We start from the raw sequence: 18191 nt of genomic DNA on the forward strand, positions 1-18191 counted from the left end.
CCGGATAGCGCACCATTTTGTTCGGCAACGTCCACGCGGACATCGGCGGACGCGAGGATGCATCCTGACTTGAGTGGATTCTGTATGTGCACTCGGCATTGCGTCCACACTCATGCACATGTGTAGACAAAACTCCCGTGACGTATGCGTACCTGTCGGCGACCGGCATGGCCTCAGTGGCAGCGTTGTTTATGGATATGCGTCATCAATTGACCCTCGGTACGTCGATCATCCCGATGCTGTCTCTGTCGATCCATCTCATCACTCATCTCGATCACAATGCAGATTTAGTCAGCGTCACCAAGCTCTCGCAGTACTGGCGATTGTTGACCTGTCACTTTGCCTTGGACAAGTACGTTTCACTGTGTCACGATCGTCGCGTGTGAATCCTCCGTGTCGTAGTGGTATTGCCGTGGCGTTTGGCATGTACGTGCTGTTTCAGTTCCGCGTGATCGAGCGCCAGGTACTCCTCTCAGGTGTCAACGACGCCACCTGACAACAGCAACGCGTTGTACGCAGTTTGGTTCCAACAAGTTTGGCACGTTCATTATCCTTGTCCTGCTTACGTCGACGGCTCTGCAAGTGTGGCTCAAGCTTCCAACGACGCCAGGACCTTACCCGTTGATTGGAGCTCTTGCAGTAATTTACTACCGTATGGCAAACCACACGGAATGCTCGACGAGGCCCGCTCACATGGCCTTGAATGCATTAGACAACGTTCCGCTGTTGCAGCCGCGCTTGTACAGTTTGCTGGGATTGAATGTGACGGACAAGTCATCGATTTACGGCTTGCTGTCTCTGGTACGTCTTGCAAATCTTGGACTCGATCGACCAAGACATGCTTCCATCACAGCGCTATCCTGATGCTGACGTAGGTGTGCTTGCGATCGTATTCCACTGCGTTCCCGTTTGCAACGGGGGTGTTGGTTGGTCTCTTGTACCAATCCAAGTACCTTCCGCTGTCGAAGCTGCGAGTGCCTGGCTTTCTCGCGTGGTTCTTTGAAGTAGGCAGCGCTCATAGCAATGCAATGTTGCAAGTCTGATATGAATTTCCGTCACAGGTCTTCCATCCCATCTTTATGGTTGTGCCAGCGACAGTTCTCCAACAGCAACGTCAACGACACCTGTTGGAAGCCCAGCGTCGTCAAGCGACAGCTATAGGTCGCGGCCATTCGCACCAGGTAAATCCACTGTCGACTTGCTCGTCATTCCATCGATGCTTGATTGCTGTGACAAGGAGGTTGGCCATGGCTTCCGAGATCAGTTGATTCCAGGAATGGGCCAAGCCCCATTCCATCAACGCGTACACGTTGTTCGAACGACTTGACCTTGTCAACTCACGCGCATACCCATCGTGATACGTAGATGCCGCCGTCGGAAGATGCGATATCCCAATTGACGGTACGCAGATGCATCTGGAAGGAATGGGTGTAATGAATGGTGATAGGGACTGGGGTTTGACCGTGACCGAGCGATCGCAGCGCTGCAAGCGAGCGACAACAACGTCGAAGCGGCGGCGAACCGCCTGCTCAATGCCACATAACTCAATTGACTGCAAGGTTATTTCCATCAACTGCTTCTTTGTTTTGAGAGACGGATGGGCGACGGTTGCCGTCGAGGGAGTGCCAGGTGGTTGTGCTGGAGCCCCGTGAGCCACGCACTTTTGGACTTGGTCGAATCCGCTGCAAACACGGCGTACAGATCTTGCGCGTCCACGACCGCAAAGGTATACGCTATCGATTTTATCCTTCCATCAACCGACAACAGCGCTATTGCATACCAATGTCCTGCAGCGACAGCTCTTGGTTGATCGATGTGTGCCCGACCGGCTCGCAGGGGTCGACGGCTTTTACAACGTCGAGTTGGTACTCGGGCTGGTTGATCTGGGCGATCGCAGCCGACCGATGGAGGTACAACGAGTGGCTACGGCGACGCGTGAACGCCACGACGGGAGCACGTCCACTCGAGGACGTACTCTTTCAAGGTAACGTAGTACGTCCTGGACGAAGCCGACGCTTTCCACGAAGGATGCGCGACCAGCACCGTCAAGAAACTCTGCACACGGACCGTGCCTTCGGGGATCTCCTCTCGCATTGCGTCGTCGCCGTCCGTCCGCGCGGCCAACTGAATGTCCCGCAGCTCGGACTTTGTATAGTACAGGTCGCTGCTGGTCGCCGACAGCCGCGGTGGCAGGACGTACGTTTGCGTCACCGTAAACTGCACCGAGTTCCGGCGTTTGGGTTTGAAAAGCAGCGCTTTCAAGCTAGACATGCCTTTTCAACGACGAATACCATGACCTCCGCCGCATGGCCGCACCTGTCGACAACGGATCCATGTTGTTTGCTTCGTCGCACAATCGACTTGATCTGTCGTGGAGTAGCTGGGTCCAGTCGCACCTTCGACTGTGTGTCTCCCACCACCATCGTCGCCTCCTGACGGCGCATGTCCTCGGGATATAGGCGCGCGACGTCGATCACACGAGGCATCGCACGCGAAATGCCCCGTCAAGAACTCAAGAACGTAGTGACGATCCAACATCAAGAAGACCGTTTCAACTCCCTCCCCAACGACGGTTGGTACAAGTTCGCCAAGCACGGTCAGCGCGAATGCAGCGGCTGAGATGCTTGTTCGGGCACACCAGTCCACCCGACCTGCCACGAGGATGGCGAGTGCGATACATGGTCACAGAGGAGATCTTCGGACGGCGACGCGTTCGCTGGCATGCCAGGAGGAATCCGTACTGCTTTGGTTTGCACATGCTGGTCCGTTCACGTTGTGGCTCCATGCACACATACGTTTGGCGATGGTCACGATATGTCGAGACGTGGACCACAGGCCCAACGGAGTGGAGGATGCGCCGATTTCTATGGCGACCCAAGGTCTATGTGTTCGACTGTATTTTGGACAAGCGTGGCATTCGTTGCGTCGAGACGACTGCGATGGAGATTCCAGAGTTCCCGATTAAATAGGATGGCTGAACAACGCGTGATGTTATGTGCCGAGGCGAAACCAGTGGGCCACCAATACCATGAACAACCTACCAATACCGATCAGAACAGGACGCAGTTGGTGTCGCGAGCGCATACCCCACGAGGACCATGAGGATGTTTTGCGTCGTGATGTCGCTCGACTTTTGTTTGACGATGACTTGGCCGGTCGCGTTCAACGTGACAAGGACGGTCATGTCTGCCAACTTGAGCGCATCCATCAAGTCCAGGAGCCGCAAACCGATAGCTCGAGACACAAACACGGAAGGAATGACGACCTGCGTCGCGTTCCCGGCGTCCCCAATCATGGTAACCACCCACGACGTGTTCACGCGATGTTCGCTGTCCATGACTACGACTGCCTTGGCCCCGGCCACCTGAGCCTGCAACACCTTGTGTGCAAAGTTGCAATTGCCGCGCGCCATGAGAGCAACTTTGCCTGCAATGTCGTTGCGGATGCGGCTGCACGCATCGAATGGGCGAACTACACAAACGATAGAGACGACGTCGACACGGAGATGTCGAGCATGAATGAGATGGAGAACATACCTGCCACGAGTTCAAGTTTGTTGACATCCTTCGGGTAGAAATTGCCGAATCGGGCTGGACTACACAACAATCCATCGTGAACGGTTCCAGCGACCGCGACACGTACACATGCCGTTCGACATGGCAGCAAGGGCTACAAGCAAACAATAAAGTGAGCGCAAAGACTAGAGCTTGAACGCTGCATACCGTTCAATCACAAGGGCATTGAGAAGAGGAATTGCAAACAAGAAGCACAGAGAGACAAGGAGACCGCGGAACGGCGGCGACATGGTGGTGGTGGGTGTCGATGGCGAGGATGTCGAAGTCAAAAACCGAAGTTGTCGGAATCGAAAAATCGAAGCCTCATGAAACGTAATACAAACAACAACATAAGTTGATATTTTGATATCTCCTCATCAACTCGATATATATTTCGCATATTACATTGTATATGTATTTTTGCAATGTAGTATTGAATGTCTCACAGTGCAGAACAACAACCGATATTTCGCATTGACACGTACCCATAAAAAAATCCAGATACTTTTTGAAAAGAGTTATTTCTGAAAGTATTGCATCATATAAGTCGTCGCTCTCTCGGACAGGGTGGGCACAGGGCCAAGCGGATCTCCAGGCGATGCCGATTCAATCTTGGCGCCGAGGCGGGCACCTTGGTTGATGGCGCGCTTTGCATCCAATTCGGAGGCTTCGTCCGACCCGCCAATGCGGAACACCGGAACGTGGCTCCTCTGAAGTGCAGGCTCGAGCTCGCGCAGCGGGACCTGACCGGCGCACACGACGATGTGGTCCACTTCAAGTAGCATTTGCTCCTTTGTCTTGCCCTTGGTGATGTACAGACCCTTCTCATCCACTTTGTCATACGTGATGCCGCCGATCATTTCGACATTGCGGTGTTGCAACGACAGCCGATGAATCCACCCGGTCGTCTTGCCCAGGTCCTTTCCGTGCTTGGTCGACTTTCGTTGCAACAAGTACACTCTTCGCTCCGTTTCGTGCACGTGGCGCGGGGCGAGGCCACCTCGTCTTGTCATCGTCCGATCAATACCCCACTCCTTGGCGTACAAGTCGACGTCCAAGCTTGGCGACGTGCCTGTGTGCGTGGCAAACTCGGCCACGTCGAATCCAATCCCCCCAGCTCCCACCACAGCCACTCGTTTTCCGAGAGTCACGGTGCCGTTTAGGACGTCAATGTAGCTCACGACCTACGTCGTCCAAATTTGGTCCGACCTTCCACGACGCATCTCACGTGAAGATCCATACCTTGGGGCTCGTGTCGGCGCCTTCGATCTTGAGCTTGCGAGGGGTGATCCCGGTCGCCATCACAACTCGATCAAACTTGGCGTCAATCAAGTCTTGCGCCGAGACAGTGTGCCCCAGCTTGACCTTGACTTCATGCTTGTCGAGTTGCTTGGCTACAATCACCATTATATTCATCAAATCGGCGAGATTCGTGCCAAAGTAGCGCAGCGTTTCGTAGAATTCTTCTTTGCCAGGAATTTTCTTGGCCAGGTTGAATTGACCACCGATTTCGTCGTGCTTGTCGAACAGAGTGACGTCGTGGCCGCGCATGGCCGCAACGCTTGCACACGCAAGCCCAGCCGGCCCCGCACCAACTACTGCCAACTTGAGCTTGTCTGCACAGCATGCAGGCGAGTGAGGCCATCGTGGGGATGGGGGTGCACTCAAGTACGTTGGGTGGGACGGTAGTTGAGATCGGTTTCATAGCACGCGCGCGGATTGACCAAACACGACGCCGTGATGCCTTTGAACGTGTGGTCCAGACACGCCTAGTAGATACACATCAGTCGTCATGAAGATCAAGATCACGGACGCACCTGGTTGCACCCGATGCACGTATTGATTTCATCTGCGCGACCTTCCTTGGCCTTCTTGACAAACTCTGGGTCGGCCAGAAACGGGCGCGCCATCGACACCATGTCTACGGCCCATGTCAAGCCGTTGTTTCCTTCCATCATTCGCACCAGCGTGTTTTTTGGACAAAATGTCTTCGGCAACTTCCGGCGTGTTAATGCGGTTCGTCGTGATCAATGGAATGTTTACTTCGCCCTATTGTGAGGCGGGTGGGTGGGAATATTGGCAGGTTGAGAAGCGTACCATGAGCTTGCCAGTGACCCAGGAGAACCCACCTCGAGGAACGCTAGTTGCAATTGTTGGTACGCGTGCCTCATGCCACCCAATGCCCGTGTTCAGAAGGGTCGCGCCAGCCGCTTCAATTTCCTTGGCCAGCTCGACGATCTCTTCCCACGAACTGCCGTCCTAAGTAGAAGAGCGATCAAAGTGAGAATGAATACAAGACAGTATTACCTGGACAAGGTCCAACATGGACAGTCGAAAAATGATGATGAAGTCGGGCCCGACCGCACGTCGCATTTGACGCACAATTTCCACGGGAAACTTGATGCGGTTCTTGTAGTCGCCACCCCACTCATCTGTGCGTTTGTTGGTGTGCTTAACGATGAACTGCAGCAGAATCGCTCATGAGATTGATCATAGCAATTGACTTGAAAAGGGCTGTGCTCACCTGGTTAATCAAATACCCCTCGGACCCCATCACTTCCACGCCGTCGTAGCCTGCTTCGCGAGCGTTTACTGCGCATTGCACGTAGTCCTTAATGGTCGATTGGATGCCACCATGGGACAGTTCCTTGGGAGTGAACCACCCGATGGGAGCTTTGATGGGCGACGGGGCGACCGTGAACGGATGGTATCCATACCGCCCGCTGTGCAGAATTTGCATGGCAATTTTTCCCTGCAGGTAGAGCAGAACCATCAGAACACTCCGACATCGTGAGAAAGATGTGCGAGTACCCCGTTGTCGTGCACAGCTTGAGTCACTTCCTTGTGGCGATTGATTTCGCTGGAAGTCGTCATCTTACCAGCGAGGGGACTCACACGACCAGCCCGATTTGGTGCGACACCACCGGTGACTATCAAACCTACATCCCCGCGAGCACTACACACGCGACGTGAGCAAATCCGTCGGACGTGGGGTGGCCGACAGTTACCGTTCCGTAAAGAATGCGGCAAGCTTTGTCAGGGAGTGGCCTTCTTCCAGCCCCGTGTGCATGGAGCCCATGAGGACTCTGTTCTTCAGTGTCGTGTAGCCTAAGTCCAGCGGCGTGAGCAAGTGCGGGTACTTTGACACCTTGGACGCCGCCATGTTCAATCGAAAGGTGATGGACCGATCTAACCCAAACTCCCGTGTATACGAAACAGCGCCGAGAGAGAATCCTTGTGCCCCGGAAATCCCTTAAACATTGTGTACGATACGAAATATCTATGTATTGACAACATTAACAGCGAGATGCCCGAATTTTTACAAATAACCCATTGCTTTTCTGCCTATATTGAACGGATGTACGAAATAGGGGAAATTACCTCGAAGGATCAAGCACCCGGTTGGGCGACTATTTTTTTCCAGCGGATAACTTCATCATTTGACTCCAAGCTTTTCTCGTTGGATCGATCGTGAGAGCCTCCGCTAATGCCAATCATACGAAGGAAGACGAAGGCAAAGCGAAACAAACCGTCCAAAGATGCTGGCCTACTCGAGTATGGAGTAGAACTTTACCCACCCAACTCAGTCATTTGGAGAGCTTGTTCAAAAAGAAAAACCACGTACATTGCGAGGCTCGAAACTGACCAAAACGGATTCCATTCCCACACACCATAGCATAATATGTTGCCGGTGGGCCGCTAACATTTAAAGAGGCCGTAAGATGCGTATGTTCTTTCACCTACATGCAGAACTTTACGCTCCATCCAAGCAATGGATCAAGCGACGAAAGGTCCCAAATAACCACCGCAATTCCATGGAGATTCGAGCGATCCAGCGACAGAGGTCGACATCTCGGACGACCCTCCTCCGTTCATTGGTCGAGATGAGGGCACCCATGAATATCCGGATAACGACTGAAGCATATCCGGAGACCAAGCTCCCAAATTTGATTTGTCTCTGTCGTGCGCAACCGTAACATCATCCGCCGCCACGACCATGCTCCACCGACGATTTCCCGTGCTTCTTCTGCGGTCCGCAACTGCGCGGCTGTACAGTGCGCCGACTGTCTCGACTGTTACAGTCGGTGACGTCTTGGCTGCGCGAGAGAAAGTCTTTAGCAACCTCGACAGTGCGGCGCACGGCGAGCTCCATCCTCACTTTGAGCAGTGGCAAGCCATCCGCCACGACGTAAGTTGTGCATGCAACCAAAGAAAGGATCGTTACCAGATATAACCGTAGGCTCCCATCCATTCTGCCGTGAACCTCATGGTCCAGCGCAACGTCGGCTCCCTCATTGTCACACAAGGTATCAATTTCATGTTTTTGGTACGTGAGTACCTAGCAGTGTGTACGCCGTAGAAGGACAAGGGGTCGTGGGGATTGTAACAGAGCGCGACATTCTCGTAAAGGGAAAAGAAACGGCATCCGAAGGCCAGGAAATGACCGTGAAGGACATCATGTCCAAGCGCATCTTGTGCATCGACCCTTCGACGACTATCATGGCGTACGTAGTCACAAACGCCCGCGCGAGATATCTTACGCGCATCAACCAAAAGGGCTCTAGCTACCATGAACAAGGAGAAGATCCGTCATCTGGCGGTGGTGCACGCTGATCCATCGCAGCCAGGGACGAAAGACGTTGTGCCCATTGAAGCCATGCGCAGTGTCTTGTCGATCAAAGTATACCTACTGACGTCCCTCGCCTCTCTTGGATCACGACCACTTTCTGCTAGGATATCATCAAGGCGTATGCCGAAGACAAGAAGCAAGAGCTAACAGATCCGAGCAACACTGCAGTTGCAACCGAGTCCTCTGCGGTGCGAAATCCCAACCACAACATTTTCGTCTCACTTGTACCAGACCTCTGCAGACGCCGGAACGGAAGAATCAAAGAAGGACATTCCTGCCACAGGTTCGACATTAGCATGCACAGCGTTACAACTGACGAGGTGCTATCTCTGCAGTGAATGCTTCAACTTTGCTGCGCAAGAAGCACGAAACTATCAACTTAATCTTGAACACTCGCGTCGAGGACAACGTGTCAGTTGCTGAAGCTGTCGCTGAAATGGTACGTGATGAAGTTGATCCCTCAGATCCCATCACTGGAAATGTCTTGAATAGGCGAAGCGCCACTTTGGCGCTGTGTTGGTCATGGACGACGGAAAGAAGATCAAGGGCATCTTCACCGAGCGGTATGGTGGACGATGCCTGAATGAGATTGTTAATGCACCCTTTCCAGAGACTACTTGACCAAAGTGCTGCACCCCCAACTCGACGCCAGCGAAGTTCTGACGAAGGACGTGTGCACGCGAAATGTGTGGACGTTGAAGAGCGATGCCTCGTTGCACACATGTGTGTTTGAGGCTGCGACGAGGTTGGTGACGCGAGCCCCAATCCTGAATGTAGTGTGCTTGACGTGGTACATTGTGTAGAAACTACCATCATTTCCCTGTGGTTGACTCGAAGGAAGAGATTGTCGGCCTGCTCTCGGTGAAGGACATTGTGCACGAAATCGTGAGCGAAATCAAGCCTACGAAGGGCTTTTGGCTGATGGAGTACTTCAAGAAGCCCAAACCCGCCGCACCTGCTGAAAAAGCCGTCGAGGCGACGCCGATCGATGAGTCCAAGGCTGCTGGTGACGCCACCACGACGGAGGATGCCACCAAAGCCACCAAATCGGCGTAGTGAATAAGATAGCTGACTAATACTGGATTACCGCGAACCCACCCAAACGCGACCTCACATCGTCCTGCCTCTAGAAGATAAGATGGCGCAGGTCAGGCTCCCTCGCCAAGACGACTATTTCCATAAATTTTCACGTATTTTTGCAACAGAATTCGATGTAATTGATGGCAGAGCAGCCAATCATGTGTTGATGCGGTAAAGCGAATCGGCATCCCATGATGGGGAAGGCGCGGCAAACCTGCGACGTCTGTGGCCGACCTCCATGCGTGTGCTTCTGCGGCGTTATTCCATTGCCGAAGCTCAAGACTCGATTCAATGTCCACTGCATTCAGCATCCAAACGAAGCCAAGCGCAAAGCTCTGTCCAGCGTGCCCCTCCTCCAACACTCCATCGAGAACTTCACGCTCGAAGTGGCAACATCTACCAAGTTGACACATGATTCTGACGAGGTGGTGCTGCTGTTGTTCCCAGGACCTACTGCCACGGTGCTTTCCACGGCCAACTGGCGTCCAAACCTCACGCTCGTTGTCGTGGATGGTACATGGAAGGAGGCCAAGAAAATTGTTCACAATGATCCAGTGCTACAGTCGCTGCCTCGCGTCGTTGTGCAATCGACAGCGACAAGTTTGTACGGCGCGCTTCGAAAAGAACCAATGGATGGATGCTTGTCTACACTGGAGGCAGTTGCACAAGCCATTAGCGACTTGGAGGGCCAGACGTCGACGGAGGAGATTCTGTTGGCAGCGTTCGAATCCGTCGTGGCTCGACAGCTGGACTTTCTCAACGCTGGTATCCAAAGAACTTTGGCCATCTTCGACGGCATCCCCAAGCCTTCTCCAGTATTGCAGGAAGTCGTTGTATCCGTTCCAGAGGAGGCAGGGGACGAATCATGGTATGAGTTTTACAAAGTTCAGCGCAACGTGGCGCAAACAAAGGAGACCCTTCACGGGGTTCCCTTCTATGGGACGCACAGCCAAGCGATCGCTCAGTTGGCTCAACTCAATGCCGGCCGAACTCGCGGGAATCGGTTTGGTGCGCGCCGCCAACGCCACCATGACCAATCGTAGAACATGCAAAATAATATTTTTAATTGACACAAAAAGAGATCGAAAATGGTAAAGAGGCAATTAGGCCGACGCATCGTCGGTCACTTTGATGTACCGCGGCACGCCGTATTGGCCATCGGCCGTGGGCCAGAGCCACTTCTTCCAGTCCGCAGGTCGCACCTTCTCGTTCTTCTCGTCGAACTCCAACACAGTCGACGTCTTCATGGCCGCCAGAAGCGATGGGTAGTCTTGGTGCATCGAGTACACCGATTGGAAGCTGCCCACGAAGGCCACTGGCACATACCCGTCCACGTCCATGTGCTGGCGTAGGAAAGTATCACGGACGAGATTGTCCGGCGACAAGAAGAATTCACTGCAAATCGCCATTATTAGCATCCAGTCAAATAAATATGGGCACAGTCACGTACATTTGAGCCTTGGCATACTCGGCCGTGACGGTCACGTCGTTGGTCGGGATAAACACCCCATTTATGTACGAGCCTTGGGTCGAATCGAAGTTACGCCCGCGGCCACCGCCGCGTCCGCCATTGCCCTTCCAGCGTCCACCGGCACCACCGCCACGACGGGGACCAGCACCATTCGTCTTGGCCTCTATACCACAATAATCGCACGTAACAATAAAGTTGTGGCCGTTTGGCGCCTTGGCATGATGCCAACGTACCGTTGTTGAAGGCCTTGTTCTTCTTGAACGAGCTGGCCTGTGGGTCGTTGCTGACTTGCTGCTGTTGTTGCTGCACGTTGCCACCGTCGACTTCTTCGGCTTCGACCAAGCGGTACTTGACGGGTGTCGTCGCAGTTGCTGTTGCCATGGGATTCGAGAACGCACACTGTTCAACGTGAATTCTTACTTTGCACCAGTCATGTCGACCCCTACCCTCGACCGTCACTCCAATACCTTCACTCTATTTTCCGACAAAACGTCCGCCAATCACCGTACGGTTTGAATAAAAGACAAACAAAATTGACTCTTCAAACGAATGCATGTATTCTTTTAATGCAACAATTCACAACGTCACACCGGCGACAGACAGTGCGACGCCAACGTCGTCGAGAGAATGGAACGATGGTTCTTACACCAGCGGGTACGACGCGCAGTCGGCTAAGCCGCACATGTTCTTGTCCCGAGCGATGTTAAAGTACCCTTGCAAGCCCCACTTTGCTGACCAGCTGCGTCATCACATCAGTCCAAGCGTCCAATCATCCAAGCAAACACGCCGAGGAACGTGGGAAGTTGAACAGTTCATCAGTCAATTACCTGTTCTTGACGATCCAGTACTTGCGTCCATCCTCGGTGGCATTGTAACCCACCGCCAGCACCGCTACAGTTCGATCAACGACTTGCCAACGTCAAAATTTGTTACCATGGTTCACGTCCTCTTCGCCAGATTGGCACACCGTCGAGTCGTACACCCCCTCCTTGTAAAAGCGAAAATCCGACGCGACTTGGAACGCAATGCTCACTGGACCGACCGTCCCCACGGCCATGCGCTACAGCCGCTCACATGAACGAGGAATCGAGTCACAGGGCTCCCGTACCAGCTCGGTTTCATCGCGGGATGTAATGTTGACGACGTCGAGCACCTTGACGCCGACAGAGGCTGGAGAAAACCTGCACTTTTCGTCCTTGGCATGGTACGGGTACGACTACAAGCCAAGAGAGGTGAGAAGCGCGCGACTTTTACAGAGGTAGGCAGGATACCGCGCCAGTGTCGAGACCGCCGTTGTACTTGACGTACTCAAACGCATGCGACGGTAACCCACCGCTGCACCCGTGGTTGTCAAACGCTTGGGCGCAGTCGATCAGATTTTGCTCCGACAGCAGCACCTTCTTGCCGTGGGTGAGCAAGTTGTGGCTTTCCAGGCATCCCGTCGACGAAAACGTCCTGCAACACGATGCATTTTCAACGCTAACGTTTTTTGTTGCACAGCGACGATACCAGCAACTGCCGCATTTTCCTTGGTCCTTGACGGGAGAAACGGCGCCCCATCGGCGCCAGTCGATCGCTTCAGGCACATCCTTCGCGACTAAACTAAAAATGGAGTCCTCATTGTCAGCCATCATGCCAGCCTTCTCGTTGGATAATGTACCGCGCAGTGTGCGCGGCCGAACAATTTTGAGGAGTCGACGCGCCAAGATAGAGCTGTTTGAATTCGTCCCTTGCCACATGATTAGCCAAAGGATGCGTGGGGCGTCCAGGGTGTGTACCATGTTGTGTCGGCGAACTTGTTGAGCTCGAGCGTATACGTGGCATGCACCTGCTGGTTATGCTGCGCGACGAGCTTTGCGTTGTCGTAAAAGACCTCCGCACGACGCTGGCGCTCCTCCACCGAGGGGTATTCCACATTGAACGTTGCCGCCCAGTGCGAAAAGAGTGCGGCGAAAGCATCGGGGCTCGGGATCTGAGACAACTTTGTGAGTACAAACGAATGATGCACCTATCTACCTCAACGAGCGCCCAATTAATCGCATGGCTGTCTTCTTTGTCGCATTGAAATATCGCAGGGGGCAATTGCTTCGCTTCTGTTTCGTTGTAGCACGTGGATGGTACTGCCGCTGACTTGCACCAGTAGCACGGCTTGCCGCCTTCCGTGTTGTGGATGCACGACTCCTTTGCGTTGTAAAAGTGGCAGCCGTGGTTCACGGGGTCTAGCCACCATGACTCGCTGTCCACTGGGATGACAGGCACATTTGGACTTGCCAGCTAATGTGTTCCGTCAAGGTGAGATGACCGACGCCGTGAAGAGGGAGGAGTGTGTACCGCAGCCAAATCCACGACGTCAGCTTTAAAGACAAGGGCCTTCTGCATCATGTCGCACTGAAATACGGCGGGAGGCAATTGTTCGGCCTCAGTTTCATTGTAGCATTGGGACGGGACCGCCGCCGATTTGCACCAGAAGCAGGGTTTGTCGCCTTCTGTGTTCTGTACGCACGACGCTTCAGTATTGTAGAAGTGACAGCCATGGTTTGGTGGGGCTTCAAGGGTTTCCTTTGTGCACTCGAACACCCCTGGAGGGAGTTGAGCAGCCTCGTCGTCCTCGTAACACGAGCTCGGGACAGCAGCCGAGCTGCACCAAAGGCAAGGTTTCTCGTCCAAAGACTTCAAGCATGCATCTTTGCTATTGTAGGAATGACATTTGTAGCTCGCGGCCACCACGTCAATCATCCAGGCCGCCGCAGCCAACAACCCCACCAGCGTCGTCATTGGCTTCATATTTCAAAGCGAAAATGTCAAGATCGCGTGTGCGGTCTGTACACAGAGGCATACTGAAATCAAGTTTAGCGGGAATGATGGTATCTGACGTATCTTCATCGGCTGTGGGAAGTTGCCAAGGGAAGATGCAGCATGACGCGATCTTGCTGGGTCTATAGATATGAAGGCACCGAATTTGCCGCTATGGCTAGTCACCAAATCGAGGCATGTGTTGCAAGGCTACGCTTTTGCAGCAACTTCGCTTGGCCTATGGTGACACACGGCTTTGCTCGCAACAACTTGAATAGACACAACTTACTCAGGTCGGCGAAATCGCATTAGCTCAGCATGAGCTACACCACCCAGTTGAACATAAAGTTGAACATAAAGTAAAAGGCAATGAGCTTAAATCCCCCGTCTCCTAAAGCTCTTCGGTCCATGCACGCGCAACACAATCTGAGCAACTTTGCTTCGTCCTGTACAGTCACAATGAAATTTACGCGGTAACTTGCTCTTTGGCCTGCTGATGCCCGCTTCCAGTCGACGCCTTGGACGATTCGCCACCTTCGCTCTTCCCCGTGTGGCCGCTCTCCAACGACTTGGTCTTGTCGCTTTCCAAGGGCTTAGCAGACTCATGGGCCTTGGCAAATGGGGTCTTCTTCCACTCCTTCTCAAACTCTTCCTTCGTCACGCCTTCCGTGCACGTAGTTTCCTCGTTGCCTTTGTCGTCATTGTCCTTCTTGCGCCACGTAGTCACCATCGTCTTGCCAGGGAGGTGGCGTTCATGAATGGCCTTGAGGCATCCGTTCGCGTCCTCGTACCGGCGACGAATGCTCTGTACACGACGGCCTTGATCGTCCACCACGGACGAGCTCGAGTACGAGTAGTTTGAAAACGCACGCGACGGTTCGTTCGTCGACTCGCCACCACCGCTCGACACTTCCTTGGATGCTTGGGTTTCGCGCGACGCCACCGGCAAATCCTTGAAAAAGTCGTCGTCGTCGGTAGATGAGGGGACGACCAAGAGTCGAGACGAGCGGAGTGGCCAGGACATTCTCATGTCGTCGGCCAGCGCATCCAAATCCATCAACGACTGCTCCAGGCTTGCCATCGGATACCAGTACGACGGGCGGACGACATCCCACGTGGTCATCGGCTGGTAGTATCGAAACATCTTGTCCAGGTCGGAGCAACTTCAAAAGTGAGCGATCGACCGGTGGCTCGAGATCGCACCGTTGACGGCCGTGTGCTGGGCGCGCAATGGAATCGGCCGTTGGCGTCCCACCGGCTACAAAGTGATTCGTGCGATTTTAACAGTTCCAACCACTCGATGCCGTGTCCCATGCAACGAGTCAATCTTTGGCAAGATTGTTCCCAAGCATGCTTCCACTTTCAACCGTTCAAATACATGCTCGGCGCATACCACCCGCTCACGATGTGGGATGTTGTGCATCCGTCCTCCTGGTTCCCCATGACAAGCTTCGAGCAGTCCATAATGCAGCTAACCACAGCGCCCCACATAGACCTCCCCGTGGCTACCTACTGCGTCATGGAGATTCTCCCAGAAGCCGCCAGTGACGAGATAGATGATTTTTTCACTGACCTGCCTGCTGTTGCGCTCGAATCATCCACGGCCAAAGGCGTGTCGGTGGCTGACTCGACTGACAAGAAGACAGTCGCATCGTTCAGCTACTCGTACTCGAGTTCGTCCGCGATGGATGACACGGGATGCGTCGTGCTGAGCATTCGCCGCCGCTACGAAGACGCCAATGGCCGCTTGAAGGTTGTGCACGAGCGCAGGTTACCTGGGAAGAAAATGGTGACGATGTGGCAGAGGGCGAACAAGCGCGACGAGGGGACATTCAGCTTTGAATGCTCGGAGGGCTTTACGAAGGAAGAGTTTGAAGAAGAGTGGAAGAAAACGCCGTTTGCAAAGTCCCACGAGTCGGTGAAGTCCTTGGAGGGAGACAAGTGGCACGAATTGACAAGCCACGAAAAGGAGAGTACCGGCGATACAGTTTGAAAGCCGCTACTCACACAGTGTCGGGAAACCAACACGACGAGGACAAGAGCTGCAACCCGAAGGAGAACGCAGCGGATATACAAGAGCAAGGCGCAGCTGATTTTCCTGATGTTATCACCGTGGCATGAAGATTTAGCAGCCCTTGAGGAAGGAGTTTATGTGGATGCGTTGAGTTGTTCAAACGGTGTTGAGAGATCTTGCAGTCTGCCACGCAGAACCGATTCGCTGCATGCTGCATGGCCGAGGGGGATGTCCACAAGTCGTGTGTAGCGAATCGATGGGTTGACGGAGCCGATCGGCTGCACTTGCATCCTTCGCTGGATGAAAGTTCACGAACTGCCAAATGATGATTGGATGAGACAATTTGATTTGATTGGACAAAATGTTCATATTTTATCCGGCAGGGTATGCGGAACCAATTCTGCGGTTTGGTTGGGCATAGCCAAAATGAGCGATGATGATGGCCCGATGCCAATGCCGCTTCCAGCGGTGAAGCGACGCAAAGTCGTGGATGTCGTGGCGGAAAAAGCCCTCTTGGATCAACTTCCGAGTGCGGAAATGTATGAGAAGAGTTACATGCATCGCGACACAGTGACGCATGTTGCGTTTTCCAAGTCGACGCAATTTCTCATCACAGCCTCTGCCGACGGCCATATCAAGTTTTGGCGCAAAATGCGGACCGGGATTGAGTTTGTCAAGCACTACAAAGCTCATTTACAAGCGATTGTGGGTCTGGCAGTGTCGGACGACGGTCTACGGCTGGCAACAACATCTCTCGACGGCACGATAAAGTTTTTCGATATCTTGGGATTTGACATGGTCAACATGATCACGTTGGGGTACACACCGAGCCACTGCTGCTGGATCTTTCAAACAGGTCATGTTGTACCGAAGATCGTCGTCGCCGAGATGGATTCCCATGTACTGCGCGTTTACCACGCCGACCATGCCAAGGACACCGCTCTCTTGCACGTCCTTGACAACCTTCACACGGCCCCCGTCACGGTGCTGGGTTTCAATCCTATTGCGAACGTTGTGATCTCCGGCGATAGCAAGGGCATGTTGGACTACTGGGCGGCAGACAACTACTCGATGCCTGGCGCAGGTGTCATCAAGTTCAAGTCGAAGATGTCGACAGACTTGTACGAACTGCTCAAGCACCGCACGCACGCTACTTCGATCGACATATCCCCGAACGGCATTGATTTTGTCGTGACGGCGGCGGACTCGTTTCTGCGTGTGTTTCGGTTTGCCACAGGTACGCGTTCGTCTGTGATGGTCGATTCGATTGTTCACTGCCATGCTCCCCAGGCAAACTTCGCCGCAAGTACGACGAGTCGCTCGTGCAGTTTGAAGATGCCCAAGCGGACGGAAGTTTGCAGCTGGATGCGATCGATTTCGGCCGACGCATGGCCGTGGAAAAGGAAATGCAAAGTGTGGGAGTCACGTCAAACTGCATTTTCGACGCGAGTGGCCATTACGTGCTCTTCTCGACGCTGCTCGGGATTAAAATCCTCCATATCGAGACCAACAAGCTCGCGCGAGTTCTAGGCAAAGTCGAAAACACCGAGCGATTCACGCAGCTCTGTTTGTTCCAGGTAGATAAGCTTGTGGCACGAGCATTCGCCTTGTGGGTGGCGCCGTGCAGGTCCTTGGGGATCAGAGAGTTTGACCTCATCGTTCGTTGTGGTGTGGTCCAGGGCACCCCGTCAATCAACACCCAGTTCCAGAAACACGCGACGACCGAAGTCGAAAAGAAGCTCGTGATGAGCGACGCGAATGACGCCAAAGCTTGGATCGATCCCATGGTGTTTGCCGCTGCGTTCAAGAAGGCGCGGTTTTACTGCTTTTCGACTCGGGAGCCCGTCGATTCCGCCGATGACGAACATGGCCGCGACGTATTCAACGAGAAGCCAACGCTTGATGAGTCCCAGATTTCGACCAAAACGGCCACCGCCGCCCTCGGCACCCGCGCAGTCATCCACACGACGATGGGAGATATCTTCCTCACGCTGTATCCGAACGAGTGCCCCCGTACGGTCGAGAACTTTTGCACGCATGCGCGGAATGGGTACGTCATGGCTGCCGCTTTATGTGGAATGCTAACGATGGAGACTGGTAGATACTATGACAATTGCTTGTTTCACCGTGTCATCAAGAACTTCATGGTGCAGACGGGTGACCCGCAGGGAGACGGCACCGGCGGGGAATCGATTTGGGGCGGGGAATTTGAAGATGAATTCCACCGGAATCTCCGCCACGACCGACCGTTCACTGTGTCCATGGCAAACGTTAGTCTCGCATGGCATGGTACGATTGTGTAGAGAGACTCATGGCGCCATTGTAGGCCGGGCCACGAACGAACGGGTCGCAGTTCTTCATCACGACAGTGCCCACTCCTTGGCTGGACAACAAGCACACGGTGTTTGGCCGTGTGGAGAACGGCAAAGACACTGTCGCGGCCATCGAAGGCGTCCGTGTTGATCGATTCGACAAGCCGTTCGAGGATATCAGGATTGTCAACGTTGACATAATGTAGCCGACATTACGTTCGTTTCGTTTTTCTTCATGTGATGTCCAGCCCTGTTGTACTGATGGTATTGTGCATGTTTTTAGCAGCGTTACGTTATCCAGATAATAGTGGAGTGTATCCGGATAAGTTCCCTTGAG

The 18191-nt window shown here is 53.6% G+C and overlaps 11 protein-coding genes across 17 annotated transcripts; 5 read left to right on the forward strand and 6 right to left on the reverse strand.

Moving 5' to 3' along the window:
- The first annotated feature begins 1 nt into the window (after nt 1).
- On the forward strand, nt 2–1572 carry H310_04548. Of its 2 annotated transcripts, XM_008868938.1 has the most exons (11): nt 2–82; nt 127–219; nt 286–352; nt 403–463; nt 520–652; nt 713–801; nt 876–1004; nt 1062–1181; nt 1238–1303; nt 1366–1401; nt 1448–1572. In XM_008868938.1, exons 1-11 carry the CDS (start codon nt 58–60, stop codon nt 1541–1543), a joined length of 915 nt encoding a protein of 304 aa, XP_008867160.1. In that variant the 5' UTR covers nt 2–57; the 3' UTR covers nt 1544–1572. The 2 variants fall into 2 exon arrangements, with proteins under 2 accessions (XP_008867160.1, XP_008867161.1); XM_008868939.1 differs by lacking the exons at nt 1366–1401; nt 1448–1572 and having other exon boundaries at nt 1238–1356.
- H310_04549 (hypothetical protein) lies at nt 1570–2486 on the reverse strand (the record flags this gene model as incomplete). The annotated part of the gene is made up of 4 exons (XM_008868940.1): nt 1570–1733; nt 1781–1923; nt 1976–2263; nt 2317–2486. The coding sequence occupies 4 exons, from the start codon at nt 2484–2486 to the stop codon at nt 1570–1572; spliced, it is 765 nt and encodes a 254-aa protein (XP_008867162.1).
- A 407-nt stretch (nt 2487–2893) lies between these two features.
- On the reverse strand, nt 2894–3840 carry H310_04550 (hypothetical protein). Its single transcript, XM_008868941.1, has 5 exons — nt 3723–3840; nt 3643–3669; nt 3537–3595; nt 3087–3471; nt 2894–3037 (listed from the first exon to the last, which is right to left on the reverse strand). The coding sequence occupies exons 1-5, from the start codon at nt 3803–3805 to the stop codon at nt 2992–2994; spliced, it is 600 nt and encodes a 199-aa protein (XP_008867163.1). The 5' UTR covers nt 3806–3840; the 3' UTR covers nt 2894–2991.
- Nucleotides 3841–4044: 204 nt separating this feature from the next.
- H310_04551 lies at nt 4045–6765 on the reverse strand. 2 transcript variants are annotated; one of them, XM_008868943.1, is made up of 11 exons: nt 6563–6765; nt 6366–6510; nt 6079–6306; nt 5862–6017; nt 5652–5813; nt 5519–5603; nt 5372–5475; nt 5227–5323; nt 4991–5170; nt 4797–4948; nt 4045–4738 (listed from the first exon to the last, which is right to left on the reverse strand). In XM_008868943.1, exons 1-11 carry the CDS (start codon nt 6715–6717, stop codon nt 4073–4075), a joined length of 2130 nt encoding a protein of 709 aa, XP_008867165.1. In that variant the 5' UTR covers nt 6718–6765; the 3' UTR covers nt 4045–4072. The 2 variants fall into 2 exon arrangements, with proteins under 2 accessions (XP_008867165.1, XP_008867164.1); XM_008868942.1 differs by having other exon boundaries at nt 4797–5170; nt 6563–6757.
- Nucleotides 6766–7510: 745 nt separating this feature from the next.
- Nucleotides 7511–9384, forward strand: H310_04552 (hypothetical protein). Its single transcript, XM_008868944.1, has 10 exons — nt 7511–7743; nt 7795–7861; nt 7915–8059; nt 8112–8235; nt 8289–8372; nt 8416–8467; nt 8520–8623; nt 8677–8747; nt 8795–8929; nt 8988–9384. Exons 1-10 carry the CDS (start codon nt 7552–7554, stop codon nt 9238–9240), a joined length of 1227 nt encoding a protein of 408 aa, XP_008867166.1. The 5' UTR covers nt 7511–7551; the 3' UTR covers nt 9241–9384.
- Nucleotides 9385–9386: 2 nt separating this feature from the next.
- On the forward strand, nt 9387–10361 carry H310_04553 (hypothetical protein). Its single transcript, XM_008868945.1, has one exon. The coding sequence runs from the start codon at nt 9456–9458 to the stop codon at nt 10305–10307; it is 852 nt and encodes a 283-aa protein (XP_008867167.1). The 5' UTR covers nt 9387–9455; the 3' UTR covers nt 10308–10361.
- H310_04554 (hypothetical protein) lies at nt 9443–11143 on the reverse strand. Its single transcript, XM_008868946.1, has 3 exons — nt 10969–11143; nt 10715–10898; nt 9443–10659 (listed from the first exon to the last, which is right to left on the reverse strand). The coding sequence occupies exons 1-3, from the start codon at nt 11114–11116 to the stop codon at nt 10368–10370; spliced, it is 624 nt and encodes a 207-aa protein (XP_008867168.1). The 5' UTR covers nt 11117–11143; the 3' UTR covers nt 9443–10367.
- A 125-nt stretch (nt 11144–11268) lies between these two features.
- H310_04555 (hypothetical protein) lies at nt 11269–13532 on the reverse strand. The gene is made up of 10 exons (XM_008868947.1): nt 13067–13532; nt 12752–13009; nt 12514–12707; nt 12396–12464; nt 12245–12337; nt 12007–12190; nt 11844–11951; nt 11669–11795; nt 11563–11626; nt 11269–11474 (listed from the first exon to the last, which is right to left on the reverse strand). Exons 1-10 carry the CDS (start codon nt 13517–13519, stop codon nt 11378–11380), a joined length of 1647 nt encoding a protein of 548 aa, XP_008867169.1. The 5' UTR covers nt 13520–13532; the 3' UTR covers nt 11269–11377.
- Nucleotides 13533–13876: 344 nt separating this feature from the next.
- On the reverse strand, nt 13877–15849 carry H310_04556 (hypothetical protein). Of its 3 annotated transcripts, XM_008868950.1 has the most exons (3): nt 15304–15849; nt 15102–15253; nt 13877–15040 (listed from the first exon to the last, which is right to left on the reverse strand). In XM_008868950.1, the coding sequence occupies exon 3, from the start codon at nt 14670–14672 to the stop codon at nt 13995–13997; it is 678 nt and encodes a 225-aa protein (XP_008867172.1). In that variant the 5' UTR covers nt 14673–15040; nt 15102–15253; nt 15304–15849; the 3' UTR covers nt 13877–13994. The 3 variants fall into 3 exon arrangements, with proteins under 3 accessions (XP_008867172.1, XP_008867170.1, XP_008867171.1); XM_008868948.1 differs by having other exon boundaries at nt 13877–15253; XM_008868949.1 differs by having other exon boundaries at nt 15102–15849.
- H310_04557 (hypothetical protein) lies at nt 14907–15521 on the forward strand (the record flags this gene model as incomplete). Its single annotated transcript, XM_008868951.1, has 1 exon — nt 14907–15521. The coding sequence occupies one exon, from the start codon at nt 14907–14909 to the stop codon at nt 15519–15521; it is 615 nt and encodes a 204-aa protein (XP_008867173.1).
- A 103-nt stretch (nt 15850–15952) lies between the features above and the next one.
- Nucleotides 15953–18075, forward strand: H310_04558 (hypothetical protein). 3 transcript variants are annotated; one of them, XM_008868953.1, is made up of 5 exons: nt 15953–16779; nt 16833–17119; nt 17222–17592; nt 17644–17812; nt 17869–18075. In XM_008868953.1, the coding sequence occupies exons 1-5, from the start codon at nt 15969–15971 to the stop codon at nt 18058–18060; spliced, it is 1830 nt and encodes a 609-aa protein (XP_008867175.1). In that variant the 5' UTR covers nt 15953–15968; the 3' UTR covers nt 18061–18075. The 3 variants fall into 3 exon arrangements, with proteins under 3 accessions (XP_008867175.1, XP_008867174.1, XP_008867176.1); XM_008868952.1 differs by having other exon boundaries at nt 17222–17812; XM_008868954.1 differs by having other exon boundaries at nt 17644–18075.
- Nucleotides 18076–18191: the final 116 nt, after the last annotated feature.

The sequence above is a fragment of the Aphanomyces invadans genome (genome assembly GCF_000520115.1).
Source record: "Aphanomyces invadans strain NJM9701 unplaced genomic scaffold supercont1.7, whole genome shotgun sequence".
Classification (NCBI taxonomy): domain Eukaryota; phylum Oomycota; class Saprolegniomycetes; order Saprolegniales; family Verrucalvaceae; genus Aphanomyces; species Aphanomyces invadans.

Excerpts from the sequence above, each read along its gene's own strand:
- H310_04553 (XM_008868945.1), top strand. The coding sequence starts at position 9,456 with ATGATGGGGAAGGCGCGGCAAACCTGCGACGTCTGTGGCCGACCTCCA.
- H310_04558 (XM_008868952.1), top strand. The coding sequence starts at position 15,969 with ATGAGCGATGATGATGGCCCGATGCCAATGCCGCTTCCAGCGGTGAAG. Across the intron at positions 16,780-16,832 it reads TGTGTTTCGGTTTGCCACAG|GCAAACTTCGCCGCAAGTAC; the intron begins GTACGCGTTCGT and ends CATGCTCCCCAG. Across the intron at positions 17,120-17,221 it reads CGCAGCTCTGTTTGTTCCAG|GGCACCCCGTCAATCAACAC; the intron begins GTAGATAAGCTT and ends GGTGTGGTCCAG.
- H310_04548 (XM_008868938.1), top strand. The coding sequence starts at position 58 with ATGCATCCTGACTTGAGTGGATTCT. Across the intron at positions 464-519 it reads TCCGCGTGATCGAGCGCCAG|TTTGGTTCCAACAAGTTTGG; the intron begins GTACTCCTCTCA and ends CGTTGTACGCAG. Across the intron at positions 653-712 it reads TCTTGCAGTAATTTACTACC|ACAACGTTCCGCTGTTGCAG; the intron begins GTATGGCAAACC and ends TGAATGCATTAG.
- H310_04554 (XM_008868946.1), bottom strand. The coding sequence starts at position 11,116 with ATGGCAACAGCAACTGCGACGACACCCGTCAAGTACCGCTTGGTCGAA. Across the intron at positions 10,899-10,968 it reads GAACAAGGCCTTCAACAACG|AGGCCAAGACGAATGGTGCT; the intron begins GTACGTTGGCAT and ends ATTGTGGTATAG. Across the intron at positions 10,660-10,714 it reads GAGTATGCCAAGGCTCAAAT|TGAATTCTTCTTGTCGCCGG; the intron begins GTACGTGACTGT and ends GGCGATTTGCAG.
- H310_04550 (XM_008868941.1), bottom strand. The coding sequence starts at position 3,805 with ATGTCGCCGCCGTTCCGCGGTCTCCTTGTCTCTCTGTGCTTCTTGTTT. Across the intron at positions 3,670-3,722 it reads AATGCCCTTGTGATTGAACG|CCCTTGCTGCCATGTCGAAC; the intron begins GTATGCAGCGTT and ends GTTTGCTTGTAG. Across the intron at positions 3,596-3,642 it reads TGCCATGTCGAACGGCATGT|TCCAGCCCGATTCGGCAATT; the intron begins GTACGTGTCGCG and ends ATTGTTGTGTAG.
- H310_04556 (XM_008868950.1), bottom strand. The coding sequence starts at position 14,672 with ATGTTTCGATACTACCAGCCGATGACCACGTGGGATGTCGTCCGCCCG.
- H310_04551 (XM_008868942.1), bottom strand. The coding sequence starts at position 6,717 with ATGGCGGCGTCCAAGGTGTCAAAGTACCCGCACTTGCTCACGCCGCTG. Across the intron at positions 5,814-5,861 it reads CCATGTTGGACCTTGTCCAG|GACGGCAGTTCGTGGGAAGA; the intron begins GTAATACTGTCT and ends TCTTCTACTTAG. Across the intron at positions 4,739-4,796 it reads GCGCCGACACGAGCCCCAAG|GTCGTGAGCTACATTGACGT; the intron begins GTATGGATCTTC and ends TGGACGACGTAG.
- H310_04552 (XM_008868944.1), top strand. The coding sequence starts at position 7,552 with ATGCTCCACCGACGATTTCCCGTGCTTCTTCTGCGGTCCGCAACTGCG. Across the intron at positions 8,060-8,111 it reads CCTTCGACGACTATCATGGC|GGCTCTAGCTACCATGAACA; the intron begins GTACGTAGTCAC and ends ATCAACCAAAAG. Across the intron at positions 8,468-8,519 it reads GAAGGACATTCCTGCCACAG|TGAATGCTTCAACTTTGCTG; the intron begins GTTCGACATTAG and ends CTATCTCTGCAG.
- H310_04555 (XM_008868947.1), bottom strand. The coding sequence starts at position 13,519 with ATGAAGCCAATGACGACGCTGGTGGGGTTGTTGGCTGCGGCGGCCTGG. Across the intron at positions 12,191-12,244 it reads GGAAAATGCGGCAGTTGCTG|GACGTTTTCGTCGACGGGAT; the intron begins GTATCGTCGCTG and ends ATCGTGTTGCAG. Across the intron at positions 11,796-11,843 it reads CCCGCGATGAAACCGAGCTG|CGCATGGCCGTGGGGACGGT; the intron begins GTACGGGAGCCC and ends GAGCGGCTGTAG.